The sequence below is a fragment of the Ascidia mentula genome, chromosome 1 (assembly GCF_947561715.1).
Source record: "Ascidia mentula chromosome 1, kaAscMent1.1, whole genome shotgun sequence".
Lineage (NCBI taxonomy): Eukaryota > Metazoa > Chordata > Ascidiacea > Phlebobranchia > Ascidiidae > Ascidia > Ascidia mentula.
In genome coordinates this window covers 5970053-5997334 of record NC_138566.1, presented here as the reverse complement: position 1 = coordinate 5997334, position 27282 = coordinate 5970053, and the positions used below count along the sequence as shown (strand labels likewise).

General features: G+C 38.3%; 1 protein-coding gene across 6 annotated transcripts; it reads right to left on the bottom strand.

Moving 5' to 3' along the window:
• Window positions 1-331: 331 nt before the first annotated feature.
• LOC145912499 (ovochymase-like) lies at window positions 332-27282 on the bottom strand. 6 transcript variants are annotated; one of them, XM_082999992.1, is made up of 61 exons: window positions 27138-27282; window positions 25910-26017; window positions 25387-25502; window positions 24488-24565; window positions 24126-24270; window positions 23736-23846; window positions 22505-22566; window positions 21416-21585; window positions 20881-20970; window positions 19900-20060; window positions 18787-18944; window positions 18360-18504; window positions 17913-18046; window positions 17560-17661; window positions 17292-17421; window positions 17114-17227; window positions 16980-17041; window positions 16321-16478; window positions 15847-15948; window positions 15618-15769; window positions 15246-15409; window positions 15035-15176; window positions 14877-14909; window positions 14549-14673; window positions 14299-14385; window positions 14102-14237; window positions 13864-13988; window positions 13650-13736; window positions 13430-13568; window positions 13066-13176; window positions 12822-12883; window positions 12168-12325; window positions 11880-11975; window positions 11364-11518; window positions 11003-11163; window positions 10314-10458; window positions 10190-10207; window positions 9961-10082; window positions 9811-9900; window positions 9296-9425; window positions 9078-9191; window positions 8819-8880; window positions 8366-8756; window positions 7961-8106; window positions 7512-7659; window positions 7189-7215; window positions 6265-6410; window positions 6121-6210; window positions 5591-5723; window positions 5134-5244; window positions 5003-5064; window positions 4637-4794; window positions 4358-4456; window positions 3974-4128; window positions 3748-3893; window positions 2923-3070; window positions 2637-2696; window positions 2037-2072; window positions 1669-1704; window positions 1299-1334; window positions 332-777 (listed from the first exon to the last, which is right to left on the bottom strand). In XM_082999992.1, exons 2-61 carry the CDS (start codon window positions 25989-25991, stop codon window positions 695-697), a joined length of 6945 nt encoding a protein of 2314 aa, XP_082856118.1. In that variant the 5' UTR covers window positions 25992-26017; window positions 27138-27282; the 3' UTR covers window positions 332-694. The 6 variants fall into 6 exon arrangements, with proteins under 6 accessions (XP_082856118.1, XP_082856136.1, XP_082856110.1 ...); XM_082999984.1 differs by having other exon boundaries at window positions 333-1157; XM_083000018.1 differs by lacking the exon at window positions 332-777 and adding an exon at window positions 1093-1221.

Below are 27282 nucleotides of genomic sequence, written 5' to 3'. Positions count from 1 at the left end.
TGAACTTTATATGTTCGTTGTTTTCCTTTACTTTGGTTTCTTAAACTGTCTGGTGTCACGGTACACATGCATTCTTTTATTTATAACAAATTTCTACAACAAATTTCAGTTCAAGATTTGAATGAGTTTATCTAATAACGTAAAATCAACTTTTAACGCGAACTACGGCCGTGGTTTCGTGACCAAATTGCTTAAATTCTGAGCTAAACGTCCGTCGACAAACACACGTTCAGCACTTCGTCTGCAACTTTCAGTTTCAAACGCCCTTCCTTTTTTTATTACTGTCAAAAAGAAAAATGCCCATCACAGCAATAATTGCAGTGGTGTGACATAACATGCGCTTGCAATTTATTTTTGTGCTTTGCATATTTACACAACAAATGGCGAAACATTTTTACAAATTATTGGTGAAACTCGCGGCACACCTGAGCCCGTTTCACGGCACACTGAAACCCAGACTTGATGTTTACGGTTATCTCTTTATAAACTGACGATACAAGGTGTAGTTACGATATTGTGCAGCCAAACTGTACATGTTTATGTAAATTCAGCTGATTGCAAGTTAAAACAGGAAATTTGTGAAATTGAATTTGCAAAATGATAAACTAATAGAAAGCGTAAAATTCAAAAAAGCTAATAAGAAAGCGTAAATTTCGAAACTTTGTATAGAAGAAGCGATGAGGAACGTACTGCATCATTTATAGAATTTCTTCTTTTCTGTGAAATGATTCATCTGTCTCTCTTTTTTCTTTTTATTTTCGATGTGTTTAATTGAAACTTGCAAATAAAAGTCGACATATGTATGGTCATTTTTCAATCACAACATGGTTCACACTTACAGATGGGAAAGCAAGCACTGTGCACAAGCAATGTATTTAGCAAAAGCATGCGTGCAGTGTTAAAAACAGAAGCTACTTCTAGTAAATACTTCAATTAAATGCAACATGAGGTTTGACTAAAGCTATAGTGTTGTGTTTCTGTAAATCACATGATTGCGCGTAATTGTTTCAAAATACTTTAACCTGATTCATGTACACTTAAACGTGAAATGTTTAGCTACACGTACGAGACATGTTGAATGTAGTAGAAAACAATTAAACCAAAGAGAAAGTACAACGTGCTAAACGCTTGAGGGATGTTCGCGTTATTCGTTGTTCCTGTAAAAAAAAGCATAGAAATGCATGCTTTGGAAGAAGACGAACTGCAGCTTAGATCATTACTCTGAAAGCCACAAGTAAAAAGCGAAATAGGACAAACTTTATGATCGCGTTACGTACAACTTTAGGAAATAAACTTACTTTCTAAGTCCGTAACATTAGTTGTGTTGGGAACACCTGGAAATAAATTTGTCTTAAATGTATTGTTAAATAAAGTTCACACACGAAACTAAATTTAATAAAATTTTACCCAAATATTGTCTAGTAGAGTTTCAATTTAGGTAGGTTTGGGTCTTAAATATCCAGTTTGTGGCCTAACTTTCCGACTTCGTGAAGCGTTAATACATATCAAAGACTTTTACACAATTTAATGACATAAAATGTTTGGGGCCCCATCCAAATGCTTTAAAAAATTGTCATGAATATGTTCAATGTTGCACCATCTAATTGGAAGTGACAACGGGGTAAACATTATGATCGCGTGACGTAGAACGTCCAGTAATAAACTTACTTGCTAAGTCCGTAACATTAGTTGTGTTGGGAACACCTGGAAATAAATATGTCTTCAATGTATTGTTAAATAAAGTTCACACACGAAAATAAATTAATAAAATTTTACCTAAATATTGTCTAGTAGAGTTTCAATTTAGGTTGGTTTGGGTCTTAAATATCCAGTTTGTGGCCTAACTTTCCGACTTCGTGAAGCGTTAATACATATCAATACTTTTACACCATTTAATCACATAAAATATTTGGAGCCCCACCCAAATGCTTTAAAAAATGGCCATGAATATGTTCAATGTTGCACCATTTAATTGAACGTGACAACGGGATAAACCTTATGATCGCGTGACGTAGAACGTCCAGTAATAAACTTACTTGCTAAGTCCGTAACATTAGTTGGGTTGGGAACACCTGGAAATAGATTTGTCTTAAATGTATTGTTAAATAAAGTTCACACACGAACATAAATTAATAAAACTTTACCCAAATATTGTCTAGTAGAGTTTCAATTTAGGTTGGTTTGGGTCTTAAATATCCAGTTCGTGGCCTAACTTTCCGACTTTGTGAAGCGTTAATACAAATCAAAACTTTTATACCCTTATATGACATAAAATGTTTGGAGCCCCACCCAAATGCTTTAAAAAATGGCCATGAATATGTTTAATGTTGCACCATCTAATTGGAAGTGACAACTGGATAAACCTTATGATCGCGTGACGTAAAACGTCCAGGAATAAAACTTACAACTGGAAATGTTGTTTTCTTAAATGTATTGTTAATTATAGTTTTTTAATCACATAAAATGCTTGGGCCCCACTCAAAAGTTCCACTGACGCAACAACTAGCCTAAAATTTGTGAAATCCACTCGGATAATTTTAGGAAATATGACTTCCCCAAGTCAACTCAAACAGTGCCTTACTTATTTCATAAAGCAAACGAAAATATCTCCTTTGGTTTAAGTGCTTAATACTTACTAGGTTGTTGACTTGTTAACGGGGCTCTTGTGTAAGGTTCTGGTAGGTCGTTTAGTATGTCTGCAATATGCGTTGCACAGGAAATGATTGTTTTTGACAAGATACCAAACTCAAGTTAGATAAAAAGTTTATTTCGTTAAAACAACCACTATCTTGAAAATCTATTCTCACTGATCACCTTGCAAATCATTTTTTCAGAAAACGCAAAATCAACTGTTCAGGCGTCACACTATGGGCCCTTAACGTCAAACCTATAGCACAGTCTAATTTAACAACGATTGCTTACGGTTCATAATCCATTGATAAAATGACGACACCCTTGTGTAAATCCCAAGACCGCCAACAGTTCCACAACCAAATCCAAACGATGTTATCCCAAACTGGTACCAAGATGTTTCACCGACAAGGCAGATAAGAGGACCTCCTGAGTCACCCTGTGTAAAAAAGGTGGCTCTAACATTCATGAAACACGTTACATAGTTTGCAAAGTGCCACGAAAAAATAAGTTTTTACTTTGCTGTTTTATAGCACAGTTGACGGTTTTATGCAAACAAATGAATATTGTGTATAAACCGCAGACAGATGGCCGCTGTTTCGACCTAAAAGGTCTCATCAGTGCAGCTGGTGTGACGATCAGACGACTTTGCTGACCAAACGGCCAAGCAAAGACTTCCACTTTGTGGTGACTATATAATCACCGTCATCCGTTGGGCACCAAACTAGGTGCAACCTTACGGAGAAAACAAGGTGGAAACACTATGGCCAAACAAAGCTCAACCAATAGTGCCGTCAGGCACCGTGTCACAATAATCATAAGATAAGCAAAGTGGAGCCAATAATATGAATAGTCACACCAGCTGCATTGATGAGACCTTTTAGGTCGAAACAGTGGCCATCTGTCTGCAGCTTATACACAATTCATATTATTGGCTCCACTTTGCTTATCAATTGAATATTGTATGAATCAATCACGTGCGTTTTTAGAAAAAGAGAGTCGTGTACTAACAACTTAAACTGCGAAATTGAATACACGTTTGACTTGAATATGTTTTGTTTCATTTTAACGTTTTAGGCCTGTAACTTTCACAAAGATGTAAAAAACAAATCTTACCTGACATGTGTCCACTCCGCCCTTCTCCACGTTTCCAGCACATAAATGTGAGTCGACCAAAACACCGGGATAAGTTGCATTGCAAGTTGTCTGGCTGATAATTGGTAAGCGGACTTGGTACAATACGTCTGGAAACAACCCGCGACCTAAATACATCGCCATGAACATTAATTTCATTCAACTGTGCAAACGCTTTGTTGCATTGCCACGGAAAATGAAACTTTACCTAAACTCCCCCACCCTGTTGCTATGCAACGAGTTTTAGGGGGTATTTCGAATCTTCCTTGGGACGAGGGTGGAATGCAGATCGGTTTCACAGTGCGAGTAAAATTGATTTTACCAGCAAGTTTCAGCAGAGCAATGTCGTTGCCTTTGGCTGACCTGAGTTCAAAACATGACTGTCGATATGGCAACGGCAATTAGTATCCGTTTTTTTTACATTTTTCTGTGCATGGTATTTTTTTTCTGAGCGTAAGCAAATGTCTGTAGGTAAAACTGTTTTCTTAGATTTGCTTCCGAGAAAGTAATTACTATGAAAGTTTTTTAAAACCACAAATGAAGGATGTGTTAATTCTTCACAACATTCGAAGCTAATGATATTATAAAACACCTTGTGTAGTTTTCGTGAAGTTTTGCTTCATTCACGGAAAATGTTTGACTGTTGATACTGCTTTCATTTATCCTGTGTCTCCCGACGTGAACCATTATACTAAAGAACATTAAATAAATCAGTAAATATTTTTACCATAAAGAAATCTCATGCAAAAAACAAATATGTTTCATGCATACAAATATAGAATGCCTATAGCTAACGGAGTCACTTTTTACATTCTGGCTATTGCAACATTATTTGGTTTTTGAATCACTTCGTCAGGTACGGTGACATTACTTGGAATTGTTGCTGACGATACAATGAGCTGCTGTGAGAATGACACTGTCGGTAATGATCGTCCCTCCGCAAAACAGGTTGCCATTTTCATCAGTGAGCATCGCCATCCATGGATATGAACCTGCACTGGCCTCGTTTCCACCAATAATTCGTGTATCCTAAAAATACAAGAACAATATTTTTTAAAGTTGAATGTGTTTGTTGGCGGTGAAGAAGGACCAAGCAAATTCTTGTAGAATTTAGGTGCGAAAATTTAATCCATATTCAGTTTACATCACGTAATTGACCAATTGAAATTGCATAAGGTAAGTGAAAGTGGGCAAATACATTACACTGGTTATATTCACAGCTAGGCATCCATCTTACCCAGGTAAACGAAGGTGGCACTTCAACAGTCCCACAATGATCAGTACTTCCCGTACCTTGCACTACAAGTGAAAAAAGCAAAACGTGGTGTTACTCTATCAGAAAAATTTCATGCTAAGGTTTCGCTATACCGCATTCAATTTCGTCATCTCCTTCTGGACAATCGCTTACTGTATCACATTGCTTCTCTCCCGCAACGCAAGAACCATCCCAGCAAGTGTATTGGTTGTTGTTGCACCGAACTGTTTGTTTTCACCAAAAAAAATCACAAATGTGTTTTAGTTTTTTAGCAAACGTTCAATACAAAAATCCTTTTGCTTTTGGTTGGCGCTCAGCTAAATGTCTGTGTTTATTGAAACGCTTATTTCAGAATCTCCAGTATGCAATTTATAGTGGAACACCTAATGGAAATCCTCAGTAAGCAAATTGCAACCATTGCATTAGCAGTTTATTGAAACGCTTATTCACAAGGAAAAACATTTTGTATTTCGCATTCCATTCGGCGTTCCACTGATTTTTTCCATTAACAATTTACTGCATAATCCGGTATCAGTCAAAATAAAACTGCTGCAAGCAACGGAGCCATACCACTTTGTGTGTAGGTGATAAAGAAGCCTTTTCTTCTCACAGAGATATCTGTATGGAACACGATACGCACGTTGTTGGTAAACGATGAAAAATTTCGCGGCAACTGATTTCCACAAAACTTTATCCCAGTGTACTGACGAACAAATTCATTGTAAGTATTATTTTATCTCAAGGGTTCATTTATAAAATGTGAACAACTCAGTTCAATATTTTTATAAATCACCGAGTGCGGAAAAACCTCTACATCACCTTGTTCACCCAACAATGCTGCTATGAGTTTTTTTTTGTCTGAATCTATGATGTGGGTTTAGTATAAAAAAATGGGTGCCACTGCCATGGCAAGACATAACCGTTTAACTGGGTGGTCAAAAATAGCAGAGTTAATATGCAGAAAAGCTCGTGGCACCCCAAAACGTTACAAATAGTGCCGAGGCACCAGGATCTGTAACCACTGAATTCAGATTTTATAATTTGTTTTCAAGGTGCGGCATATTGAAATGAAATGAATCTTGTTACAAATCACTTCATACCTTTTCCACTCCATCGTATATTTCCATATAGTCAAAGGAACATTCAGATTGTCTCTCGAGGTCAAATTCGACAAAGCGAACCTCAATCACCTGAGCATGATCGTTTTAAGTAACAAATGTAGACCAAAAAACTGAATGTTATACCATGTTATCAGGGCTTGTAATAGTATATTCACAATCAAGATTATCATCGTAGTCTGTTGGATATCCTGGCGAGGTGATTATTCCAGAAGCTGCAGTGAATCTCGTTACTCCACAACTGGAAATGGTTGTTGTTGTGGAAAACACACCTGGAACAAACCACCTTTTAAAGTAGGATCAGCTAAGTTAATCAAATCGAACAGAACTAGATAAAAACACTTTCAATTTATTAAATTTGACAAATGTGTTTTTAAGCCCAATAACAATTTGCAGATAGGTTACACCAACAAGGAACTATTGGAATTGCAGTCAAGCAAGATTAAGGCCTGTTTTTGACAAGTCGCATTAGGCTTCCAATGAGGTTCGAACTCTGAACACATTGGGTCACAGCACTGTCGACTGGTCTGTGGGAGCACAACGGTAATGGCAGGTCAAAAACACTGTTGTACAAGCGCACAACTAATCAAGCGCACTGCACACTTTTCTATCGCAAGGAAGGATCATTCCACTAATAAGGCCTTTGCGATATCATATCGATCATAATGTATTATGTACGGTTTGCAACAGCGTTGCGACAATATAGAAATTCTAACTTACAACCGTCGCTCGTAAACCAGGCGCCTGCAGGAAGGCAATTGTGTTGTGGGTGGAGTAACGCGATATGTTACAGGAAAAGACCTATATATTTTTGGTTAGGAGTTTGTGTAAACAAGCGATCCGGTGTTGTTTATTGTTTTTTCATCGGCAAGCTCACATAATTACAATTAATATTGCAGCAATCGCAAAAAAAAATAGATATTGGTTTTGTGGTGATAAACAAATCATTTATGAGATATTTTTGTCCTACCACTGCAAACAATTTAAAAAACACATCATGAATCAAACGCAATGTATTAATGACTGCAAACGGAGGCAAACTTAGCTTACCATTAGAAGTGTAGTTTCCAGACAACACTGTAAAAAAAAATTAAAAAAAAAACATTAGAATATTCGCAACTTGTATGGGTAGACTTGATTATGAAAAGCACATTAGACAATAATACAGACTAAGCAAAAGCACAAAGACTTCAACATTCTCAATATACGCCTGACGACGCAAATACAAATGCAAATATTTACACTTCGGTGTGCCTTTCGGCCATTTTTCATCGAATTTTTTATGTGATGGACGAGTTGGTTTAGAAATAAACATGAGCACTTTTTTCTCGTAACAAATATCTGGTAAGATTCTGCATCATTTTCATTTTTACCCGATGCAATCCATTTTGCGTGCGACGACACTTTCGTGAACAAACTAGGATTTCCGGGATATCGACATGTCGTAGCTGCAGTAGCAATGCCCACTTGTGTCCACTTGGTTTCGCCAACAAGGAGCATCAAAGGACCTCCTTCATCTCTCTGTAAAGAAATACATTGAAAGACAAATCGCAAACCCAGGAAGAGATTTTTGTACTAAATGAGGTTAAAATTTGTCGTATAGGCTTGCTATGAACCAAACTCCAGCGTGTCGTAATCCTGTAGACACAGATGATGCGGTAAATTTTTTTGGCATGTTTCGGTTTTATAAAATTTTTGTAAAGGTCTCCAGTTTCTGTAGACTACAAATGTCAGATACTACGGGGAATTCTGTTATCTTTCAAAAATGTGATCAGTAACGTCTGCTGTGGGCGTACATATGTATGTACGTTTTCATACGTACGTAACATGTGCCTTTTTGTCTCGCATCATAATATCCAGCACAAAACAAACTGGTGGTTGTGTTGTATCCTAAAGCCGAAACACATCGTGAAGAATTGAGAATTGGCAAACGGACTTGGAACAGATGTTCGTTGTAGGAGTTTCTTCCTAAAAATATTCCACATTTGCTAAACACAATGAAAAATGTATCATAGCTGTATGGCAGTCAGGCATATTCATATTCCGTCAGTCACCAAACCTGTGTATTTTTTTTATCCAAACTGTGTCGATGTTTTAAATTGGCATCTTATCTAAATCTTGCTTGATAATTAAAAACTTCAAAGCATTGTATTTTAGAAATTGTAATAAAATCATTATTTACTATTGTTTATAATAGCCAGAAAATGCTACAACATTAATAACCCACCCAAGGAGCCTGTGCCCAAAGCCACGCCAATTTCGCCGATTTTGACTTCGGCCTCGTTTGTAGATAAGCATACGGGTCGGATGGTTTCGGAAAAACTGAATGGTGGGGACACTCTCAAAATTGCTATATCGTTCTCATAGTTGTAATTATAGTAATAATAGTGAAAATCTGGGTGAGTAACTCTTGCAACAACGTTGTGCGTTGTCCCGTTTGGACCAACAGAAACGGTCCAGGATTGATAGTAATAGTTGGACACGCATGAAGCGGACGTCAACACGAAGTTGCTGGCGATAATGGATCCACTGCACTGCGGATAACCATACTGCCAAACAACTGCGTACCAAGGCCAAGATCCATTCGTTGGCCTGTTGCCCCCGACAATTCGATCGTGCTGCGCAAAGTAAAAAGAACGGTTAATGGTAAAGGTTTGGTGATGAAACAATGGATTCTCACCCAAGTGAAACCAGGCGATACAGAGGTTTTTCCGCAATCGGAAAAGTTTGTTGAAAGTTGCGCTGAAAGAGATTAAAACAAGAGAACCGGATTAAACTGTTGTTAATATGTTTAGAATTAGCAACATTATTACTCGTGAACAACTCAACTTAAATTAAACCATCGGTGTAACAGTTCATTTGAATTCATGGCAATGGCTTTCCATTGTGTTTAGATTAGCGGTAAATTTAGAATAAAATAGTTTACTCAAAGAACTTACGACATTCAATTTCGTCACTATCATCGGGACAATCCCTGTTCTGGTCACATGCTTTCGTAATGTTGATGCACTGAGAACCGTCCCAACACCCAAACTCGTCGCTCTTACATTTTTCTGTGAGTTATTGTCTTATTAAACCTTTTCATCAAAAAAATTTCAATAATGGGAGTTAGTTAATTATAAACAAACACGCAATGTGGAGGCATTTTGGTCCATACTTTCAAATCTCCAGGATATGTGAAAGCCTCCTGATCCCGGACTCAAGGTTTCAAATTGAAAAGAGACTGCGTTGTTCGACGAGATGAAGTTTCCTGGCGAATACGAACCGCAGTGCTGCTGACCAGTGTACTGAAATATTGCAAAACAAACATGAAATTGTTTGTCTAGTCAAAGGGCCTTGCAATATAAATAGCAATCTAATCTCGTTCAAAGTGCGTAAAACCGTGTTTAAATGCGCATGTGGTACGTCAGTTTTCTGGTAATATAAGGTCGTGTGTTCTGCGATCAATACAAAAACCATATGTAGTTGTCCACTTTTTATTTTCCAACAGATGTTAGCTCCGAAAACAACGATTCTGAGCCAATTTTGTGACTTTTTCCTTAAACTTTTCTATACATCCATGGTAATCTAGTATATACATGACAGTTATCATGGAAATTCTTGCAAAATCATATCGACAATTTATGATTTTCGGCAAGCACAATCAATGCTAAATTAAAATGTCCAACTTACCAACAAGTCGCCATCAAAAACTCTCAACGATGCACGACTGCAGAGGTAAGTTGAAGGGAGATTAAAACTCTCGAAAGTAACTTCGATCAGCTAAAGAAAATGTGAACAATATCTCTACTGAATAACAAACTTAATTTCGCTTTGTCTTACATAGTTTTCGGGTGCTTGGATTTTCCATGTGCAATTCTGTTGCCCGGGATAATAAAATGGAAAACCAGGGGAAGTAAAATTGCCACTGCTCGATGTGTAAACTGTGTCATTTCCGCATTCAGCTGCAACATAAGCTATTAAATACCAAAATGACAATTTCAAACATACGTATAAATATTTAATAAACACTTATTAATTTAATAAAAAATAATATTTGATAAACACTCACCAATCGTGATATTTTGCACTGCAAAATAAAGCAATATAAGGTCAAAAAAATCATGCAAAATTACCGTAAAAGTATAATAAAAAATTTCTGACAAAACATACGCGTGTTGAGCATTGCAATATACCTTCATTAATCCATTTTTCAAACCAAGAAACTCTGGTGTAGACTCCTGGACGTTCAGGTTCCACGCATCTGACTCCCCACGATGTCACTCCAACGACGTACCAAGTATTACCGATATAACATTGTAAAGGACCTCCAGAGTCACCCTGAAGTAAAATTGCGCAGAATTGCAACAAACGAAACATTAGCCTTCAATGTTCAAACTTTAAACTTTAAGAATGCATGAAAAAAAATTTGTGAAATACTAAGTTTTGCGATATCGGCGTAAACAAATGCTTAGGTGATTTATAACTGACACAAAATACCAAAGTCTCAAATACCATGATACTACTTTATGCAATACACAAACATTTTGGTTGTATGATAACATATAGTTTTTTACTCGACCAGTGCATTAAAACTCAACCCGTCAATGCTTTCTTTGCTGGAAAAAGTTTACTTAATGATATGTGGGTCAATGAATTACCTAACGTATGTTTTATCAACTTGCAACATGCAACACTAAAGTAAGTTTCTTCTTTTCACAAGACTTTTTTTACGGAATTATTTACAAGAAGAGACCTACATGAGGTCAAAAAACGATTTTATTGGAAGTTTGAGCAGCTTCTGATACAACCAACATTTAAATCTGTGCTTGGCCGAGTTGTGGTAATATTCAAAAAGAGCAAAATTGTAGTTTCCTAATCTAACCTGACAACTCCCAATCCCTCCTTTTTCCACATCCCCTGCACAAATGTTGCTTCCAACAATGTCCAGAGAAGAATAATTCGAATAAAGTTCTCCACATCTCAAGTTGCTAACGATTGGCAGACGAACTTGATATAGGCTTGTTGGATTGTCGCCGGCGTATTCTGTGCATTAAAATTCATCAAATTTGTCACCATAAACTTGTTGAATCAGTATTTAAAAGTATTTAAAAACCGCAACAGTATATATAGGAGTATTAGTTTCCTTGAATGTTATCTACACTAAATCACAAGGGTGGATTACATGTACAGCTTGTGTTGCCTTATGCCAATAAGTGAACTCGGCATGATGTGTTAGAGCTTACCCAAATCGCCAAATCCTGTAGCAATGCAAATTGTCCCTTCTTTAATTGTAAAATCTGTCGTGTTTGTGCCGAAGCAAACCGGCCGAATGGTGTCGCTAAAGGACAGTGACGTATTGAGACGGAGCATGGCAATGTCGAAGCCATCGTAAAAAACTCTGCAAAAAACTAATGGTTTAGTAATGATTTGTGTGATATTTTCATCGTGTGGTAATATTGTGAAGTAATATCACAGTGTGAAGTATCAGGTTACAGTATTTCCTACAATCAGTACTTATTTTGGTTCACTGGCAACGCAGCCAAGGCATTGTAGCCTTGACCGTCCAAGTTAGACGGCAGTAGTAAACCTTACGATCGATAAATGGTCGCCCAGGAAAGGCCTTTGCATAAGGCGGCGATTTTTCCTATCTCGCTCTTTGACAGAAATTTGACAGAAAAAAGTAACTTTGATCCTTGGTTACGATGCACATACTTTTGGTAAAAAAGTAAAGCACATAATTTCGGTAAAAAAGACCTTACCGGTATTCGTGGTGAATGATGACAAGATCAACACCCACTGATACTTCCCCCGGCGTTCCACTTCTGTTATGGCGGCCGGCAATAACATAGTAATTACTGTGAACAGAATAGTGTTTGCGTTTAGCAGTGTGTAATGTATTTATTTGCATTAAATTTAACGAGATGTACACGTTTTTATAAAACAGTGCAAGAATATTTCACTACGGTTGCGAGAGAATATTCAATAACGCTTTTACAATTATGCAAGAATTATATTGTTTGAAGATGCCAAAATAACTCAAAACCTACCTGTAAAAGCTGTCAACACAATGAGCTGCAGTAAGAACCCATCTTTCGCTGATAATCGAACCTCCACAGAAAGAATAGCCGAAAGGATAGGAAGCGAGTGCGATTTGCCAAGGCCAACTACCCGGTACAGCCTCATTACCACCCACTATCCGGTGGTCCTGTAAGGTATCAAGTAAAAAAGGTTTTGATACCTATTTTTCTTTTATTTGCACGTATCATCCTTTTGCTAACTAGAAATATTTATTGACGAATAAATCTTCCACTGACAACAGTATTTGGTCTTTTGGATCGTTGCACTAAAAGTTTCGTAAAAAGTGATTCTAGGACAATCATTGTTCAATGCAAATAAATGTTTTTACATTACTGAATAATTTTTCAAACGAAAATTTTTACCCAAACATGCGTTTTTACAGCGACGAAGTAAAGACAAGAGACTGCCACCAAGAATGATCATCCCATAAACATCCAGTAGAATAAAGCGTTTTTTTGTTTTGCGTGAAGATTCAGCTAATACAATGCAAAATTTTTTGTCGAATTTTGTCACACATTTGGTCACAACTGCGGTATGATAATATCATTTCCCATTCGTAAACAAAATAAAAGTTTTCTGAAATTACCACTAAATTATAACCTACCTAAATAGCTGTAACTTACCCATGTAAATTCTGGTGCTATGGCAGGTTTTCCACATTCGGACGAAATTGACGTGTTATGCGCTGAAACATACAGAAAAAACAAAAACGTTTGTTAACAGCGCCAGAGGGTCACTTTAAATATCTTTATGCTAATATATTTGATTATTATTGAAACAAAAAAATCGACATCTCCACACAAAAAAATTTCAAGCATATTTTTCACAAATGCAAAAAATATCCTCTTGATACACTTTAAAACGTACCACATTCTATTTCGTCGCTGTTATCCAAACAATCGTTGTTCAAATCGCAATGCATTGCTTCCGGGATGCAAGAACCGTTCCAGCAAGTGTACTCGTTTGATGCACAACGATCTAAAAAAAAGTCTTGCGTCATACATGGAAGAGTTCGGTTGTTGCTTGGAATATTTTATCTAACATTGAAGTAATGAACAGGGAACCCAGGCATTAAAGCAATATTAGGGTCAATGCTGTCATACAGTATGAAATGGCCTGCCATTATTTCTCGAAAAGCATTGTAAATCAGAGCTCACGTGAGCGTTTAATTGTGAGATAAACTGCACTAAATCAACTGTTTAACTTTTAATCATCAAATTTTATTTGTTACCGATAGTGTGCCATGTGAGATGAAATCCTCTACTCGAATGCCAATAGTTGTTGATTGTCACAAATCTTATTGTAACCACGCTACTAAATGCAGCAAAGCTACTCGGAAACAAATATCCACAGTATCGCCTTCCGCCGAACTGAAAATAAGTAAACAATTGTCAATCTCTCTTTTACATTGGTGCATCCCGTGGTATGAGGGGTTTGGTTTTAAATCTTACCGATTCTTGGCCGTCCCAAATTTGCAAGTAGTCGTTGCACCTATAACTTTTGTAAACGTCGAAATCTTGAAACTCAACAACGATGACCTTATCAAAAAGACAAAACGAGTTACAACATTCTTCTTTGACTCAGGTTCGTATTTATACTTTTGCAAATTTTGCCACGAATTTCACAAAAGATAAAGCCCTCTTGATATACGCCTTTTTCCTTTACCTTGTTATCTGGGACGACAATCTGCCAGGTGCAGTAAATTCCGGTCGGATAACTTGACGGATAAAATGGAGATTTTAGAGAACCTTCAGTTGTGTTGGTGAAATTTGATTGTTTGCAGTATGATTCTGAAAACATCATAAATACGGTTTATCTTTATCTCACACCAAATATGACCTGCCTTTTTATAACTATTTTCTCTCTGCCGCTAGTTTAAACCGTATGTCAAACGACAATTTACCTCCCAAACGCCAATCAAATTGGAACTGAATGTAAGAGGGAACGTACGATCCAGTGTGAAGGACAATGGTAAGTTCGTTACTTGAAGATTGGAATGAATTTAAAGTATTTCTTGAGCAGTGACGAATTCCCTGGTGCTATACGAAAGACATGCGTTCATGTAAACTGCCAAAGTTCTGTCATATAGTCACATCTTACCAGAACACCGCCGTCGTAAATCTCTACGTAGTTGGTCGAGCAGTAGTAGGAAGACCAATAAAAGTCAGTGACAATTAGCCCGACGACCTTTGACATGAAACAAAATTGCGATAAGAAAATTCAGAGATATTTTGTTTTACAATAGCGCATGTCACAGTACAATCGCCAACACTTTTTGTTGTTTTAAACACCAGACACTGGTGTCACGAAAGGATTACATACAGACGTCAAACCGAAGGTGGGTTAGTACCTGATCAGGAGGAGCAGTGATTACCCAACGGCAATCCGTGTAAGAAGGAATGTTGTAAGGATAATTGGGAGAAAAAATAGTTCCGTTTTGTGCCGTAAGCTGTGAGGGTCCGCATATGGACTCGCCTGTCGGGAAGGCAAGTAATTTTTTTGTGAGCGATTGAAAATGGGAATATGGCGACAAGTAAATATTATTCTTGACGCTTTGAAGTTCAATCAGTGACAATATTGGAAACAAACATTATAAAGGACCAATGTCTGGTTTTGACTCTTGTTTAAGTAAACCAAATTCAATTAAACGTTTTTTGGTAAAACACAAAAGTACTTACATGATCCATTTCCATTCTGGTATGTGGCCGTTGCTAAGGAACAAAATATGCATTGTAAACCATTCGTGCTTTCACAACAAATTACATAAATTTTTGAAAAAAAAACATTTCAATTTCAGCAATACAATTTATTTGAATCAGAATGTTAACTTAAATACTTTCACTTATCCACTGGGCGTAGGAAGACACGCGAGTGAAAAACGAAGGCAATTCTCCACAGTTCCGACCGTACGCCACGATTCCAACCTGGTACCAAACGTTTTCCCCAACCAAACAAACAAGTGGTCCACCCGAATCGCCCTAAAAATATTTTCAGGTTGTAAAAACGTCTACACTAGGCAGCCAGTGTTAATGCTCCATCGCACTCACGTGACAAACGGACAAGCCTGGTTGATCACCGGCACACAATTGGTTGTCAGGCATTGGGTTGGTTCTTCTGAGTGTAGTTTGGTATGCCTTGTCACAAGTATCTTTCGTCAATAACTTGAGGACGGCTTGTCGTAATTCATTGGTTGATTGGTAATTATTTAGGGCTGTAAAAAAGGCCTATATTAGAAGTTGGAACATTTTTAAATACACGCATTTGGTGGAGCTCATTTTGATTCTAAACTTTGTGTGCAATTCCGTTACATTACTTTTGGTTCCGGATAGAGTACCTTCATCTGCGTGATCTGCTAAAGTCTTACATTTGTAGCGTGCTTGCTTTCAGAAAGATAACACAATTTTCAAAACAATCCTTACTGTCGCGACCCCAGCCAGTTGCCACACATTGAGTTAAAGGTGGGGGATCCAGAGTTGCTTCGTTGTGAGGTTGAATGCAGATTGGACGAACGTAATCGTTGAAAACGAACTCTCCCCTGACTTGAATCAAGGCAATGTCGTTTGAGTAGGAACTGAAACACAAATCACGATTCTCGCAGTTCAAACATTGTACAATAAGTTTCCAAATACTTTTAACAAATATCGATACCTGTAGTTGCGAAAGAGGATTTCACAGGCTCTCCGACGCTGCTCAGTGCTTTCAAACGTTGTGCTGTTGTGTTTCCCAGCAGTCAAGAAAATGCTGGAGGCGCTTTAATGTAAAAGTAGTTGAGAGTAAATCAGTCCAGAATCAAACGTATTGGATTTGTTTCTCATATTCTTATTGAAGTATGACAGGACTTTCACGTGTATAGGTCGCGACCCCATTTGTGGTCGCGCAATATAACTTCAAGGTCAAGAAACAAATTATGTTTTGCAGCAGCCGCAATATTTTACGCTTTTAAATTTCAATGCAATACATTGACACGAGCAGTTGCACTGAAAATTTACTTTTTAAATCGGATCGCAGGACAGAACCCTGGTTATTGTATGTTTACTTACAATAAGAATTACAACATTAAAACAGTTGGCAAATGTAGTCTCGTGTGACCTTATTTTATCAAAAACAGAAAAACGATCCAACCTTCTATATTGAACGCAGTGTGCCGCTGTCATCACCCAGTTTGCGTTGATCACAGAACCGGAGCAAAACACGTCGTATGGTCTATAGGTTTGTGAAAGCATCACTTGCCACGGAAATGAATGGGGAACCACTTCGCTGCCTCCAATTATTCGAGGCGACTGTTGAATAATTGAGCAATCTTTAACATCCAATAGAACTAAAAGCACGCGAATAACCCCTAGTGGTTTTCAACTCTACAACGACCTATCGAGTGGCTCCACAAGATAATTCCCCAAAAAAAATTTCGCTGCTGATTTTCGGATCAGCAATTAAGTTGATAGCGAACGATATTCTGTCAAAAATAAGTTGAGAAATTCTGACAAAGGAAGACAGCACCAAACTATATATCAAGTAATTTTTCCCGTGTCCTATAAAGTCGCCCGATGGTCTACAAACCACACGATTTGAAAAACCCTGCTCAATAGCACACCAAATGTTTCTTCTGATAGAGTGACAAAAAGACAAGCTGATTTTGGAATTCTACACAAGGCTTCCATTAGAATATTCTACGATAATGTGGCATTGAAACTGAGTCGTACTTTATATGTCTCCCAAATGGTGCATTGAAGCATAAGGGGCCATGTTTTACCCAAAATGTTGAGTTTGTCACAAAATCTTACCCATTTGAACTGTGGGGCCACTGTTTGCTTTCCACATTCACTTGTGTTCGTGGACGATCTCGCTGTAAACAAAACGTAAATAGGCGATAATATATTTCTTCGACCAGTTAGAGATTGTTCAAAGTAATACTTACCACATTCAATTTCATCGCTGTTGTCTGTGCAATGCTTTGTACCATCGCACTGCTGAGATTTGGGTTTACAAGATCCGTCCCAACACCGGAACTCAGTCGCTTCGTTGCATTTTGCTGCGAACAAGGGATTTTGATGGTGAGTTACCCTAAAGGTAAGTAGTGATGTAACGTTCCTTACGTTCAGTTGTCCAGTCGAAGTTAAATCCCTTCGCAACTTGGACCGTGTTCAAATAAACCACAAGAATACTGTTGCTCGACATTTCCCCGGGTCTCGGAGCAACGGAGCCGCAGTGGAGTTTGTTGAGGTACTGCATCAAGGCAAGATTTTCATTGAAAATGCAATGTAATTTTTATAACTCGATTAAGTCAACACTAAGGTAATATTTGTCCATACACCAACACTTTCACGAAATTTATTTTGCGTCTGTCCCTACAAATTGATTTACCAATTCAGATGAGGTGCTGTTACCGTCGTAGATCGCCAAGTACGACCCAGTGCATGATGATGAACCGGGAATATTGAATTCACTGAAGCGGATGACTATCACCTGAAAATCATATATTTCTCAACTATTTCTCAACTATTTCTTGTGTTTTCCACGAAAAATGCCATTGTTACAACAAAATGTGTATATGTGTGTGAATACTTGCAGACCGCAATCAAATATTAAATATGTTGTTTGTCTATCGGTTAAAATGGGAAAGATACGTTGTTAAGGATATGGATGAATATTTGCTACACCAAATATATTTTCGCTTTCAATAAGCTGCTCATATTTTTATGTGCTTTTTAACGCACTGTGTTTGATGGCGCGCTAATTGACCACCGGCATTCTATGTTTCTCGGTGATCGCAACGGATAGTTGGGGGATGTAATTCTTCCACTTGTTCCAGTAACATTCCATCCGCACATAGCCGCAGGCGTCGAAATACCTAAAAGAAATGAAACAGGGATTTAGCACGTATTTATCATGAAAGCTGGACACCTAACCAAGCTTTAAATATATCGATGTGTATCCGTGGACCGGTTCTTAAAATAATCAAGAATTTATCACCACGTTAAATGTCATTTTACATGCAATGGTTCATGAATTTTTTAACCTTTTCCAAGTCTATAAATAACATACTCGTGGTATAAGTGGTTAATTCCATTCACATCATACTTATGCATACAGACTAATACTTTGTTACACGCATGTATACATTCTGAATGGTCGTTTAACTTTAGTTTTGTGACTATATTTACTTTCTGTTATCCACGTGGAGTATGCCGAGACGTCACTATAGAAGGAAGCGTGTCTTTCGTTGTTGCACAACCTGTAAGATGAGACTCCCACTTGAAACCACGAGGATTCTCCGACCAAACACACCAACCCTCCCCCTTCGTCGCCCTGGATGGCACAAAATAGCAATGGTATGTAAAAGCGAGATGCGGGAAAATGCACTGACGGATTGAAAGGGGGAGACACGAACATGTAAGAAAATACAATCCGCACTGTTTTAAGAACATCCTGGCTAGTTTCATCAGTTTATGTTTGTAAGAAGGAACTGTGGGTGTTTGCAAATATAAAACTGACACGAAACACAGCAGATAGGAAGTTACGCCGGATGAAATAAATCAACTTTTTTGGTGTTAATCACGTGTTTCAAGCAGCTGGTCAAACAAGGCTTACGTCACACGTTCCAGCAAGTTCGGAAAGTATCCCAGCGCATATTTGTCCACCAGGTAAACTTGTTGCGTTGGCGACTCCTTGTAATGTTCGAAGCTTGTTGTATTCGGCCAAGCAAGTTGTAGTGTCTAGGATCGGAAGCCTTACCTGTGTAGGATAATCTGAAAAGAGTGGTAAAGTTGCAAGACAAGTAACTAGTTGTATATTATGTGCAAATACGCGTGACAATTTTTTAGCGCTTAAAAGACCTAGGGGAGAACGTTGTCACGATATTTGGTAACGGAAAATTCTCAGACTCTTCTTTTGCAGTCAAGCGTTAAACCAGACGCGACCGAAACTGGAGGTTGTACTTTTGGAGTTTCGGTCCGGCCCAAATTATAGCGAACGTTGTAATTTTGAGTAATATCTTTGTTTCCAGTCAAACAACAATTCCATGGAATGATGGAACCGTCCTTTGTCACAGAAGACCACTTTAAAATATTTGCGACGATTTTTTCCACTGTAGGATTTATTTGTGTATACAATTCTTACATGTAACCACCGCTGCAAATAGCTTTGAAAAAACGTTATACTCTCAATGTGCGTTCACATGAACTGTGAACACAACTGACTTATCCTTGTGATAACAAGCTTCGCGGTCCATCTGAAATTGCTTCATGGTTCACCACAAGTTTGTTGCGACCCACTAGTTAGGAAACAAGGTAACTACAGACATAAAATACATCGTGACTTCTAAGTCATAATATAATGTCATAGCGTCTGAGAAGTAAGTGTTTCTTGCTAAACGTAACTAAACTTACTATGATTTCGTTACTCTCTAGTCTAAAAAAAAACACGACGCGCATCACAAAACGTGGATGTGCCGCTAGCTTGACCCCTCACTTCGGGGTTATAAGGTGTTATAAAATACGGCAATACGAAAGTGGTTCCGCGGTTTGTCTTGTCTTCAAGCAACAAAACAATGTGAATCTAACGCGGAGCTTTTAAAAGTTGATCAGGTAAAGCTACCACACATAGCTTTACCGACCCACATATTTTTCATTTTCGTTATGTGTAAAATTATAAAGGTTTAAAAAAGGAATAAACTAAAATCTGAATGTATGATTAATTACTCACAGCTGTATTCCTGGCCAATGGCAACACAGATTTGGCCGGTGGAGGGCGTAAAACTGGCACTTGTCCCGAAGCTGGTGAGACAGACAGGACGACGGTAATGAGAAAAGGTGAACCCCCCTACAATTCTCAAGAGTGCGATGTCGTTTCCAGCTAACGTGTCCCTAAATTGAATACCTCTTTGTTAATATGGCACATGCCACTGTTTCGACCTTTCAGGCCACATCATTGCTGTTTTTGACCACCCAGGGCCAGTCTTGATGGGTACATCTGAGCAATTTGGCCAAATCGAGCTCAGCACTTTTTGAAGGGGCCCGTATAATTTACACATTAAAATACGAAAAAGGTTTACTCAGACCGGCTCTGTGGTTACTACCACATGACCGTTAGCCGTACTGCGTTATCTCGTGATTGTTTTTCGCGGGCCAGTACCAAGTTGGGTCTTAACCGCCACCACAATGCAGCATTGTTCACTTATAGCAGGCCAGAAAGCGGATTATCACAAGCTGTACTGATGAAACATGTCAAGTCGTCTACACTTCAATCTTCATGATATTCTATTCTATAATTTCTGTGTTTTCCAGCAAAGGAAATGTTCTTTCATGAGTTACAAGGTTCTGGTCAACATTAAACGAAACACACATGGGAAAGATAATTTTGTTCCCGAACTAACGAAATAACGTTGAAACAATAGAGAGGAAATGTTTTTTGGTGATCTGGAGACATGACCAACTTTTCGACCTGATAGGTCTCATCAGTGCAGCCATAGCGATTGTTTGCGATCTTGCCAGCTAAATAGCCAAACAAGACTTAGTGACTATACATTCGCCGTCAGCCGTTGAGCACTAAATCAGGTGTGTAGCCCCCGCAAAGTAGAAACACTGTGGCCCAGCAAATGCTAATAACAATAATGCCATCAGGCCACAACAAATGTATATTTAGGGGTCGTTGAATCTTTGTAGTGTTTAATTTGAATCAACTTACCATGGCCGGTAATTGGGATGAACAATTACGTCGGATACGCTGAACCTTTCACTACTGTAGAATATGCGATGAAAAACCCACAGGCTACTTCTGTGAAAAAAGAGCAAAAATGAAACTGATAGGAAAGCAAACAGCTCACTGACATCACAGTTCAAGAATGTAGCTAAAGCTGGATCAAAACATCACGTATTCCTGGCGGAACGAGATATTAAAACTCATGCTCCGATGCGCTTTAACTCACAACCCTATAGACATACGGGTCCAAAATGATTGACCATTGCTTATTGATATCATAAACGTTTTTTAATCATAAACTAGATTACTTTGTAACACTCAAATAGGTGGTACGAATTAAGACGAATGATATCCTACGAGATGCACAGCGTTATGCTTGAATCAAAGTCTTCGGACAAACCGCAACTTCGCATAGTCCGGACAAATTAGTCCGACTACTCGAATCCGGATTAATCGAGCTTTTTGTAACTTGTATTCCATAGAATCCCCAGAAGAAAAACTGATAATATTTAATACTTACTCGCAAACCCCGTGGACACAACTCGCAGACGTAAGCACCCAGTCCTTGTGTATAATACTTCCCTGGCATGTCTGGGTATTTGAAGAGTAGTAATAGGAGCTTTGTGACACGGTCACGTGCCACGGCCAAGACCCGTGGTTTGAGCTGCTACCCCCGACAATCCTTGGACTCTGGGAGGGAAAATCGCAGTCAAGCGGAAAACAGGCACGACCAAAAACCCCGAAACTGTTTCTTTACTTGGTAACCTTGAGCTTGCTGTCACGCACCCGTGTTGGTAAGCAATAAAAATTTATCTGGTCAAAAAATTTTGAAACTATAGATATTTGGAATAATGTGTACATTTAATTTCGTGTGTGTTTACTGCTCACACTTTTGCAAGTAATGTTCGCTACAGGGTGTATATACACTCAAAAACTTAGCTGAAGCGCATTTACATTTCTGAAACAGTGTTTGCTTTTGATACAAGTTTCTTGTGCAGTTTAATATTTGAACAATTATAAACAGAATGACACCCACAATTATGCTTTTGTTTTCAGGGAGCATTGTTACCTTGGCATTTGTTACCCAACATGTTGCATTTTTTTGTTTTTTCGTCAGTCTAAGGACAAAATGTCTTTTATTGATCACGTTACCAATATTACGCAATTTTAAAACTTCAGTGCTCGCAAGGCCACCGCATGTAAAATAGTTTTTATTTGCATGTTTTCTTCTAAACGTTAGCCCACATTTGATCCCTTTTAGTTACAAATATGTTTATGCCCTTATTTCAAAATAGTAGTAATAAAACTACGGCGCAAGTACTACCGCAAAAACTCGCATCGAGTGTTCCATAGCGCTACGCAATTGCGCAACCAGAGGAAGCCACCGTTTATGTGACCATTCGCGCCAACACTGGCGTTTGTATTTTACAATGCTCGACCACAATTAACCTTAGTTTACAGCGGAAAATCGAAGAATTTCCAAAAAATTTCGACCCTCCTTTTAAAAAATCCTGGTTACGACTACCCCCGCAATACTCCCTGCTTGTTTATCTTTATTACCAACTTTATCCAATTATGATCAACAACGTGATATGCGACACTTGCTTACCCATGAAAATCCCGGCGCCTCACCAGTTTTTCCACATTCCTCGAACGATGTCGAGTTCTGAGCTGTAAAACAAACCCGCCACTTAAAAACATGTACAAAAATCGGTAAACTGGTGAACATTTTGCTTCTGCCCAGCATTTTTCATTTCAGAATTTGCAAACTTATCATGGAGGCCGCAATGTGGTGCAATACCAAAGTGTCATTTTAAACAAAAATGTAATGCGTTTTTGTAAATCCCGTACGCAATCTAACAACACATCTTTTTTTATTTATTGTGTCAGGATTCTAAAAATTACTGCAGCAACTGTGTCAGTTTTCATCGACCTGTAGTTGCGCGTTATAGGCACGAAAACACAGTGGCTGTGGGGCTTATGAATTGTTGATTTAAAAGTTCACGTGCTTTCCCGAACTCCAGACTTGGCCTCACCAAACACTTTCTGCCAAAATATCATGCTCACCAACGGTTGTTTTCAGCAAGTTGTGGCAGACATGCGCAACCCTAAGGGGATCTACGTCTAAGCCCGACTCGCAGACCCATGAAATGGTGGCGGCAGTTCAGTTAATACAGGAAAACGTCTAATAAACCGTTACGCGAATCAGCGAGCTGGTGAAATTTTGCGCATAATAGTCAAGTCAAATACTGAAAGTAGGACTTTGCCTCAATTTACTCTAAACTGTAGAGCCACCAACACTATTTGCAGGAATTCGCACTCCACAACTACACAAATAGCTGTGACAGTAGTGGAAAGCTGTTTCCTAGTGTTTGTCCCCGTGCTCCCCGAAAGGTCATCGGACGCATAGGCGCCAAACACGGGTATGCCTCGCATATCCGGACGAAAATCTCGGGTATGTTGCATACCCGGACGAAAATCTGACCAACGTTCGTCATGCTGCTGTTTTGGAGTTTCTCTTTGTCATTTGAAAAAGGCCCTTTGTTTAATATTCAATGCGGTCTTACCGCACATAAACATGCGTTCGTTTGGAAAAGTGCTTTGCGTTGCGTGAAGTTCGTAAACTACAAGCCTTAACATAGTCTCACGTCCCACCCTTTCTAGCGCCAAGAAAGATATTTTGCATTTTATGACGTCATAAAATGACGCAATATAATTTGGCATACCCAAAAATTTTAAAGTCGGCGCCTATGATCGGATGTATTAAAAAAACAAGACATTAGTTGTTGTGCGACTGGGGTTAGTCAAGTCTGGGACCACTCAACAAAACTACGACTTACCGCATGTTATTTCATCGCTGTCGTCTTCACAGTCTCGGACTTGATTACAGCGCTGCGTGGAGTTGATGCAATTTCCATTCCAGCAACGGAATTGGTGTTCTTCGCAACCATCTGTGAGCGGAAATGTATACGTAATGACATATATACTGATCCCCTTTGTTGCTCAATATGAATGCACAGCAGATACCAATTTACTATCCTGATGAATTTTTTGCATGCATTTTATTAACCTTGGACTATCAACGTGGCAATTAAACGTTTATACAGCTTTAACAACTGGACAATAATAAGCTTGTAAGTCTAACTTTCTGATCTGTTATAACGAAATACTCTGTTTAAATTAGTAAATGAACTTAAAATGTAATAACATACAGATTATGGTAGACTTACTTAATGATTTCCAGGTTAGTGATAAGGTAATCGGTGAAGCTGGGTAGGTGCTGTAACTGTAATACTTGCTAAAATATAAAGTGACACTCTCCGACAAAGATACGAAACTTCTTGGTTTGTTGTCATCACAAAAAGTTGAAGTGGGCTGAGAACAAATGTTTCGTGTGTTTATGAAATTTATTATCATCAAAATATATTTGTGCAGGAATTATCAAAACTTGTGACAAATAACTGTGTTATTTTTTATATTCTGAGCATGGAATACACTGAGAGGATGTTTTATTCATAATAATAATAATGATCATAATGAAAAACTCTGCATTTGTCATATAAAAACAACCGTTTTGATGCGTATTTTTTACCTTCAGTGGTGTGTGTCGTATTCGTAAACTTCCGTCGCTGCAGGGAATGTTGAAAGAATGGAAAGTGAAGTTTAGCAACTGAAATGTAAACGCGAATTTTCATAGTAAATTTTTTTATTGTGGTAGTTCTTTGCTTTTAAGTCAATTCGTGTTACCTTAAAAAAAAACATTAAAATACCAACATCTCCCTTTCTGTCGCCACTCTATAGGCCCCTAAATCTAATATCCGTTTTCCAAATATATTTGCTCTCTATATCATTGCGCCAGTAGATCTTGCTTTTGTGGTTGCGCAAAAACACGTTTTAGACGCTATCTTTCAACTCGCTGTAATATCAAAACGTCATTCGACAAAAACGTGCACATTCGCCAGCGCTTATGTCGCAATCAAATTTAAACTTTACCATACATTTCCAATGAAATAAACGTCTACAAAAATTAGTCACTGCTTTTTACTATCTTGCTTACTTTTAGGTAAGGTTTTTTCACCACGCTGCTTTAAAATTGTTGATACGCGTGTGGATACAATTCCTGCAAAAGTTCTTGCAGATCGAAAATCCTGGGTTTTTGACAAAGTTTGTACCCATAACATACATTCACTTATCACCTCCAATAAAGCGGAATATTGTTAACTACATTTGTGATATTTTTAAACAAAAAATGGCGGTCAAAAAATTTTTCAATACTTTCACACATTTCGGTTTGGTCAAGTTTAATAGAATTTTAATCACTTCGATATCAGAAAAAGCGAAAATTCTTTGAAATCCCAAATATACTTCCATTAAGAATGGCGTCGTGGGACACTAGGAAATAAATTAACTGAAATACCATCGCTGTGGGCTGTATATTGCTTATCACCGCAGAATTAATTTAGAAGTATTTTTTTAAATCCAGCACCATACCTTTCCTTCGGGTGCGTAAATATACCAGGTGCAATACAAGTATCCGGAATGGTTGGACGCCAAGACGAAGTCAATTGTTCCACTCTCACTGTTTCGGAAAGAGCCTCCCGAGCACGCTGCACAAAAAGATTAAACTAGTGAAACTAATTATACCTGCATATTTAAAAGTTACAAAAATTCGAGGTTTACAGATACACCACTTGCCCATTATGTGGTGAAACCGAATATTTGGCAAGCATTAAGTGGAGTGGAGCCGCTTAGCAGGCGAAACCAGAAATAAATTGGAAAAACTTTCAGACAAACACAAAAAATGTAATTCAGTTTATCGTTGCTAGATAACTATTTAAATCGTTTAAATGTTTTATAACGTTATCGTACATCGGCACGAAAAATCAACCAAAGCTGCATAGCAGCCTATCCTTCGTATTATAGTGCAGGGAATCTCCACCGTCGGGCAATATATCTGCAGCTTAAACAATTCATATTATTGGGCCCACTTTCCTTATCTTATGAATATACTCACTGTTTGTAACATTTCCGGTGACGTTCCCATTTTGCGCGTACGTCGTTCCGAGAAACAACACAGATAACAGTAACCTCAGCATTGCTAACACGGCCGTTAAATGACCACCTAAACATAAAAGGATATATTGCCCTTCCACACCAACTGTTGTATACACAGAAGCTGGAACATTTAAAAAAATATGTGTTTTTATACACATAGTCAGTGGTGGAATTTAGCCCGTTCGCACCGGTTCGCGCGAACCCGGTTGCTATAATATTTGAATCCCACCACTGCGCATAGTGGCCTTTTTTGTTTGGCAAAACCTCCTGCCCCTATTAAGTGCTGTTTAAGCTTGCTCGACTTCGTATAAATGAAGATTGTTAGATGTCCCTTTTGTTCGGGAAAATACCACACGCTGTCAATCCCAGCGACATAAAAGCAAATTGGACACACCTCAACATTTGCACAAAAACCTTTGGAAGGTGGATGGGGAAATACGTGGTATTGTCAGGTCTTCAATAGACCGCAAAAAAGTCAACAACGGAACCTTTCACTGCCTTTCATCCGCACCATAAGCGAACAATTGAATATTTTTATACGGTTAACCAGCCAACATTGACAGGAAATTTACGTATCGAGATTGAAATTGCCTTAAGTAGATGCAAAACGTCAAAAGCTACGGTAGTAAAAATCAATTGTAACATTCCAACATGACTTCTAACGTAAGTATCAGAAAATTGGGATATCTGGCCGTTGCCAGCAACCCTTGTCGGTTACACGAATAAAATTTGCAACATAATGTTTTGTTATTAGTTTACCACCACAAAAAAACACGTTACTCCTGGACACTACAATACTTCGTACGTGACGAATCAATGGATGGAAGGCAGCCCAGCTCCATTTGGCGTTAAGGTATTTTCTGACGTTACAGTAAATCAGGCACATTACGTGCACGTGACAGCACAAAACAGGTGAGAATTCCTACGCTATTTTTTGCACGTAGGCTGAACAGGATATATGACCACGATCCTTTCATCAATCTAACACTTGACTTTTGCTCCTCTAAACTTTGCTGCGTAATATCCAACAAGCGCACGTGTATCTTTCACATTACTATACCCACACCGACCCCATAACTAACTACGCCGTTTGGAAGGGTACTTTGGTTAAAATTCACTGGCTCTCTCCAAAGTATGACTACATATATTTGATAAAGTTTGCCGAAAAACCTTTAGGGTATACGCACCGTCGTAACCGGTCGAATCGACGTCTTGAAGTGGGCTTGGCAACAAAGCTAAATTCTGTCCAAGTCAAAAGCTATTTTTGTTGCAACATCGCCCCACCGTCACGGGTAAACAGGCTGGTCAATGGGTTGTGCAGTCAGTTGTATC

Excerpts from the sequence above, each read along its gene's own strand:
- LOC145912499 (XM_082999984.1), bottom strand. The coding sequence starts at position 25,991 with ATGCTGAGGTTACTGTTATCTGTGTTGTTTCTCGGAACGACGTACGCG. Across the intron at positions 23,847-24,125 it reads ACTAACCTGGAAATCATTAA|ATGGTTGCGAAGAACACCAA; the intron begins GTAAGTCTACCA and ends TTCCGCTCACAG. Across the intron at positions 4,457-4,636 it reads ATCGTCAGCAACAATTCCAA|TATAATGGTTCACGTCGGGA; the intron begins GTAATGTCACCG and ends AATGTTCTTTAG.